The sequence below is a fragment of the Montipora capricornis genome, chromosome 3 (genome assembly GCF_036669925.1).
Source record: "Montipora capricornis isolate CH-2021 chromosome 3, ASM3666992v2, whole genome shotgun sequence".
In the NCBI taxonomy this organism is placed as follows: domain Eukaryota; kingdom Metazoa; phylum Cnidaria; class Anthozoa; order Scleractinia; family Acroporidae; genus Montipora; species Montipora capricornis.
The window spans coordinates 530358-537857 of NC_090885.1; the positions used below are offsets into that span (position 1 = coordinate 530358).

General features: G+C 38.2%; 1 protein-coding gene across 1 annotated transcript in view; it reads left to right on the forward strand.

Moving 5' to 3' along the window:
- Positions 1-7500, forward strand: part of LOC138041860 (uncharacterized) — a 20335-nt gene that overhangs the window by 9009 nt on the left and 3826 nt on the right. Inside the window, exons 5-7 of the mRNA XM_068887539.1 lie at positions 6257-6304; positions 7341-7391; positions 7470-7500. The exon at positions 7470-7500 is cut by the window's right edge and continues 2467 nt beyond it. Of these exons, the coding sequence (XP_068743640.1) occupies positions 6257-6304; positions 7341-7391; positions 7470-7486 (116 nt within the window). The 3' untranslated portion in view covers positions 7487-7500. The remainder of the gene's footprint in view (positions 1-6256; positions 6305-7340; positions 7392-7469) is intronic.

The following is a 7500-nucleotide window of genomic DNA, read 5'->3' on the forward strand; positions in this document are numbered from 1 at the left end:
TAAATTAGCGCTATCTCAACCAAATGGCGATCCTTCCATTTCTTTCACATTGTGGAATTCGGGCCCAGTAACTACACTGGTACGAACGGTTCAAAAATGAATAGAGAAAATGTAAGAAGATTAGCCTTATTGGCCTTTTTTAGTTTGAAGACACATTATAAGTCACTCAATTTATATTCGGCTGGTGCAAGAGAGGACCTCATCCTCTCTTTGCTGGTGTAAAGCCGGGATGAATTCCATGAGTCGAAATCTATGAGTCGGGTGCACTCTTTTTTTTATAAGAATGTCCTGGATGCCGATGAGGAGACATTTACCGGTCTTTATACCAAATTTGACTCTTTTTCTCAGGTTAAATACAAAATAAACCTAGTCTGCACTTTGGCTTATCGCTGCATTAGAATTTGTTCGTAACTCCGATTGTTACAGTTGACCTTAGATGACCTCAAGAGGATTCCATGGTATTTTCAACCTCAAAATAATTTTTCAGAACACCCGAAGAATCAGGTCTTTTTTCCCTTACAAAGATAAACTAGCTCCTTCGTTCAGGTCAAAAGTAGTGTACAGAGCAAACTGCTGGCATTGCAATGAAACGCCGATTACGTGATAGAAAAACAGAACATTTTAAAGCTCTAACAACCACAGGTGGCCCAGACTCCGATGGTAAAAAATTATAAGGATTTGTATGGGAATCTCGCTAAAAAAAAACTGAACAAGACGCCTACAAAGGCGTATCCGTGGAATGCGCAAACAGTTAACACAAATTGTCCAGTTACAGTGAACTTCAAGTACAGGTAAACTTCGGAAAATGGCGAGAGATTACCAGAAAGATAAATCTGTAATATAACTCGAAGTTTTTTGTTGTAAAAACTGATTATTGTTACTAAATTTGCAAATGCAAACAATAAAGCCCTATTAGCGGGTTATCAGGACATGGGATCTTTTACTTATTAATTTTTTGGAAGGAGACTATATTCAAATCCTACAGTTTTACTTGCTTCCTTAACTCCGTTCATCCAAAAATTACAAGATCAGCCTTAAATCATCCGAAAAACGTATTACAAATCAGTGTAACAACTCATCATCCTGGGCCAGTTGTTCAAAAGCCGATTAACTCTAATCTCAGGATAAAAATTAACAAACGAGTTTTATTTTCTACTCCCAAATTCTGTTCAAGGCTGATATTCGGAAAAACTTTACATTAGAAGAAGTCAATCTTGAAAAACAAAAATAACCAAAATGTTGAAAACATGAAACAAAAGTTTACGCTAATCCTGGATTAAGGTAATCGGCTTTCGAACAATCGGGCCCTGTATTCGAAGTCCGGTTCCGTAATCCTGGTTTAGTTCCTTGCAAACTATTTAAATCCGTGGCGAAGACAAGAAGACAACATCTGTACTCCATTTCTCTCAATACTCAAAAATTAAAAATTCCGTAATTGCGTGTTCTGTAGTCCAGTCCAAAAAACTAGTTTGACAATTCCATAATCTTAATTTCGGTATTAAGCCGTGTTCACATTAGGCCTCGATTACGATCGAATTATAATCGAATTAAATATGAAATGGGTTCACATCAACTGATTACACTGTCCCTGATTATAATTAGATGATAATTACGTCAAACAACCTCAAGGGGGTTGTTTGAAGTAATTGCAGTGAGTAATTGAACAAAAAGGCGAACACTTGGTGGTATGAGCAGACGAACTTCTAATCGCTTTATGGAGCGAAGATGTGGATTTGTCGTCTTCTATTCTCGGTAGCTTGGTTCTCCTTGGTTCTCTTGTTGCCTGAAGCATGGTTGATGATAATCGTGGCAACCACGCCGTACGGCTCCATTTTGTCTCACACTGCGAGTTTACCCTGCCTATTGAATTTGAATTTTCGCAGATGTGAACAGACCCATAATTGAGTAAAATTGAATGAAGTATGATAGCCTAAATTATATTCCAGTTGATCATAGTCAAAGTTGAGTGTGAACGCCGCTTAAGAGTAACTTGGTACCAAACGTTCCACAACAACTCGAAATTTCGTTAAGAAAAAAACCTTAAATCCAGTAGTGCAGTCCGTGTTGAAGTCGCCAAAACTCTCTCTGTCATCGATTCAAAACTCAAGTATTAAATAGTTCTCAGAAAGTACAAAAGTTCGTCATGATTCAAACAATCGAGCTGAACAAAAAGCTATCAAAAACGAAACCAAAAAACCCTAGTGATCGCTTCTCGAAAGAACAGACAAACAGCCGAAACTGTTCTGTGCCTGCCCCTTATGGCACAGAAAAACTACTGTACGTAGTACAATGGTACTTGACCGTAGCCCTTGGCCGAGAAACTAGTCTTAGCCAAAAGGCCGAGAAGCGATCAGGATACAATATATTTAGGTTAGGGAAAAATGTGGGGATACGGGATTTTTGGACTGGGGTGGGGATTAAGGAGATACGGGTTTTTTTTTAAAGTAGGAACGTACTGCGTACGTGTGGTAGTGCAGTAACTTGACACTGCTTTTTTCCATAACTGTCAACTGAGCTGCGTTTTGTTTTTTCAGGAGATTCAAGTTGTCCTTGCGTGATATGTAGCTCTAATAGTACACGACATTGTTTTGGTACAGTAAATCATTACAGTGCCATGGTAGATATCTTTGCTAGATACCCCCTGAGAAAAAATGTGGTTCAGTGAAATACTAAACACAGAACGATTGAAAAAAATAAAAGGAAATCGAGAAACATTTTGCTTCAAGGCTGACATGTTGATCATTTACAACTTCTTTTTCACCACACACCACTCTAAGCTTCTGACAGCTTTCCAAGACCAATGTTCACTGAAGTTAATCCTTTTCCGGCAGGGTTAGTATCTGGATGCGGGACGTCAAAATATGCGACTTGCTGTCAGGAACATACGACCAAAAATTCTATTTAACGCTCAAAAATGCGAACTAAGCAAGGTGCAGATTTTGTTAGCCTGCTTTATTCAAAACAAATAGTGAAGCAAAAGTAAATAAATATTGATATGTAGTTTTTAAGGAGAGCAGAAGGAACTTTTAGGAAGTGTCGATTGAGAATAAAACAATTTGCCATCAGCAACAAAATTTGCGAGATGAAAACATCATAAATTTTGTGCCACGAATATAACAAGTTACCATCAGCGAAAAATATTTCGGGGGATTTTTGTTACGTTCAATGAGAGTGTTTATCGCACTTTTAGTCCTACAAGTACAATCGCAAAATCGAAAGTGACATCGATTTTCGCGGCCGCCTGTGATCAAGTTACCTTGCGTGTTTAATACTGGCAACTCACGAAACAAAGGATGCATCTATGTCAAAATGACGACAAGACACCAGGTTTTTGTTAGTTTACTTTTTTTTTTCTTTCAAGTTTTATAAAGCACGACAAGATACATGTGCGAATTTAACACAAAGATCACAATCATTGATGCTAGTCCAAGTGTCAAGCTCCTCCGAATGAGGTTAGTGGGGAACCGCCGCGAAATCCCTGTGATGGCGATAGCTAATTTGTTTTTTGTTTTTTAATTTGATTTCATTTTTTATTTTATTTTTGGCCGCTGAAAGCTATTTTCATATGTTCTTTCTACGTCAAAACGGCTGAACAAACTGGTTCCCAAGAAATATTGGAGTATTCGTTCTATACAAAATACTTCTAATTAAGTATTCATTCTATGCAAGATAATGTTCACAGTGGAACACAAGTACGAAGCAAGATCTAGAAATAGCTAGCGTAGAAAATTCTCCTTACCTTTAAAGCTTGCCTTTCTCAAAGAAAAAGCATCTGTCCACTCTATTGAATAGTTTAATACTGTGTCAATCATGGCGGGCGGAAAGATTCCACAGTAAATGTTTGCTTTCCTCTAGATAACAAAAGTGCGTCACGGTGGCCGAGTGGTCCAACGCGCTCGCAGATAATAGTGAAGGTTGGGTAAAGTATATGTATAGGAAATCGTATGAACGCGAATGCATTTCGTGATTTATGGGCACGAGTGATGTTTTGAAAGTTCTCAAAATTGCACGAGCCGTAGGCGAGTGCAATTTGAGAACTTTCAAAACATTACGAGTGACCATAAATCACGAAATGCACGAGCAGGCTCATACGATTTTTTTATTTATTATATTCTCAACAAATTTACTCAAACGCGCTACTTTGTTCGTGCTCTTCCAGTTTTGGGTTTAGTTTTCTTTCAGTCGCCCATGTTTGTCAGACATTCAACCAGGTCTGTGTAGCTTTCAACGTGTTTTTGTTTTTCGCATTTTCTTTAAGTTGCGCAACGATGTTTTGGTTTGAGAAGCAAACTGACTGTCAGTCATTTTCTTTCAGTTTGGTGTTCAAATTTGGCGCTTCCACGGTGTTTCCGTAGCAACTTCCGCATTGCACTCTATAACTTGGATTGCACTCTATAACCTATTTATGCATTCGCCATTGGCCAATCAGAAACAAGATATTTTGTTGAGTATATAATAGGAGTTCTAATCGGGGCAGGGAAGTTTGGAAATACTGGAGGGTATAAAAGTAAATTCACCCGATCGAAGCTTAATTCAATGTGCATATCCGTAGGATATGCACATTTGTGACTACCAACAATAAAAAGACACCAGACCGGTTTTAAGACTTGGTATGCCTTCGGCATTCCACGTAAAAAGATATTTACACCAAAAGTTCTCAATAAAAAAGCCGTACGTTATTGTCGTGGTGACTTTCTCGCTTATTGTGTGGTTGTTTGCCTGATTGAATGCGATTTAAACGACTTCTCGAATTCCCGGGTTGTCATTCGTACTAAATAAAGGAAAGGCGGGAAGTAATATATCAAAAACGAGTGCGAGTGCTTCATCGGGGTAACCAGACACCTAGAAACGAATGAAAGCACGAGGCCGAAGTCCAAGTGCTTTTATTGTTTCGAGTATCCATTGCTGAGAAACAGCGAAAAAAAGTCAAATGTTTAAAATCCTTCAAGGCTCGCTTACAACGAATTTGGACATGGCAAGTCAACGGTTCACTTGAGCCTCGATACGGTGAGAGCAAATAAGTGAACGGGATGACCAGCCATGTCCAAATTCCTTGTAAGCGAGCCAAATAACCACAGAAAAAGCGAGAAAGTCACCACGACAATAAAGTACGTAAATATACTGCTTTTTATTGAGAACTTTTGCGTGTAAATATCTTTTTCAGTTTGTTATCGAGATTCCCATACAAATCCTTATATTTTTTTTATCCTCCGAGTCAGGGCAGCCTGTGTAACAACAAATTGTCACAAATCTGCAATTGCTGATCATGTTTTCTCAACCAACCATAGAATAAAGTGAGATCATTTTGAAATTTTAGCAACTGCATGATCGATCAGACATGCATTGTAAAATTAGAGTCTCTGTTTATCCGTGACCTAAAGCCAAAAGCCACGTTGGCAGTAAGAACCTTTATCTGTATTATTAGCATGTTTCTTGTCGTTTTATGTCGATCAATTTCGTTAGTTCCCAGTCCGTTTAGTTGTGTTTCAACTGAATAATAATCACTTCTGAAGATGTATGTTGTAAAATACGAAACTTTAAGTTTACAAAAAGTTATGCAGTTCAAGCAAATGTTTGTAACCGCTGTTTGCGTTTTATTCTTATTGATACTTGGGGACGTTTTTTTGTAACATTAACAATGTGTTTTTCTTATTGCATGATACACTGTAGTGGAACTTACCGTGCGTTCGAGTGACCGTATTCCGGAATAGGAATACATGGAATAGAAGTTAGAAATCCTTCATTTTTACGGAGATTCACATGAAAATTGTCAAACACCTGCTAAATCCTATTTTAAACAATCTTTATCATCTTTGTTGCTTCAAAGCGCCATTACATACAGCTTTAAATCCTCACTCCGCGTGTTCTCATTCCGGAAAAGGGTCAATCGAACGCACCGTTGTTAGTATACCACACAACTTCACAAACGTGTTGAGGACGTTTTCTGGCTCAAATTGCGAAAAAAAGAACGTTTATCCTCAGCCCCAAATTAGACGTCCTTGTATATATTTTTAAAAAAGGTGTAATATGTGTTGAACGATCGATGAGTGTATCGCTCCCAGAGGTTGCTTTGAGTCATAAGGAGCAAAGCAAACATAATTTGCAAAAAGGACTGTAGTTAACTTACCGTTAATTTCTTCCTATAGTTCGCCCGTTTCACGATGGTGACGGTTATCATTTAATTTATTATCTTCGTAAACAGTATATCCTACAACAATTTAATTTCAAATTTGTTTTGTTTGCATTTTTTTGGCAGAAATTTCGACGTCATCTGCTGCGCAGACCACGACAGTGCCCTCAACCAGTAAGTAGTCACCCAATCGGTTTTTGTTAATGATGTTTCATGACGTTTTTTGTTTCTAGTTAATTTAATTTTTTGTCTTCATATGCAACGCTTACCGGCAGAAATGAAGAAGCCAATACAGTCGACTGTAATTGGCTTGTGTCGGACAATGGTATAACCACTTAGAATCATGGACCACGTCGTATTTATGGACAGAACAGGCAAAAAGGACACTTTCGATGAAGATACTTGCTATATCTTTGAGCAAAATCGAATCGCACTCAAAGTAAAGTTAAGATTTCTGCTGAATGAATGACAAAATGTCGAACTCATTTTGTCACGTCTAAGGCTTGACTTGAAAGTTACAGCCCTTTAATTTCAAGTCTTATTAGGCATGTAAAAATTGACGAAGCTAATATATATGAATGCCATATATATTTGAAATGCGGAGAGATGAATCAAGTTAAGATGCTGGTCATCGCAGTTACTAATTAACGTTACTTGAGCAGTAATGAAAGTGAAGCCTGAAAATTTCAAGATTGAACGGGATTGGAACCCTGACCGCTGCGATACCGGTGCAGTGCTCTGGTCATTTTGTGAGCAGGGGCCCGTTTCTCGAACGTCCCAAAAACGTTTCGGGCCCGGAAAGCGATTTTCGAAACTCAGTGCCACTGGCTTGTTTTGACAAGCTGTTTCAAGACAACGAAAAGCAAAATGATTGCAAAGTTTGATAGCTTAAAATCCCTCCGTTCATAAGATACAGAAAGAATTGTGACACCCGATAAGGGCCCGAAAAGTTCCGGGACTTTCGAGAAACATGCCCCTTGTCATTGATAGCTCAACTAGCAGAGTACTGCACCGGTATCGCAGAGGTCAGGGTTTGAATCCCGTTCAAACCTGAATTTTTCAGACTTTCCTTTCATTACTGCTTAAGTAACGTTAATTAATAACTGTGATGATCAGCATCTTAGCTTGATTCACGTAAGAATTACAAACCAAACTTACATAACAATTTCATTTCCAAATTATTTTAAATTGTTTGTATTTTTTTTATCAGGGCTTAGTTCAACTTCATCTCCTGCGCAGACAACGACAGTGCCCTCAACCAGTAAGTACGCTCAATCGGTTTTTAATGATGTTTCACATGATGTTCTTTGTTTCTACTTTTAATTTTTTTTCTTTACAGGCGAATCCTACCGGTAGAAATGTAGAAGCCA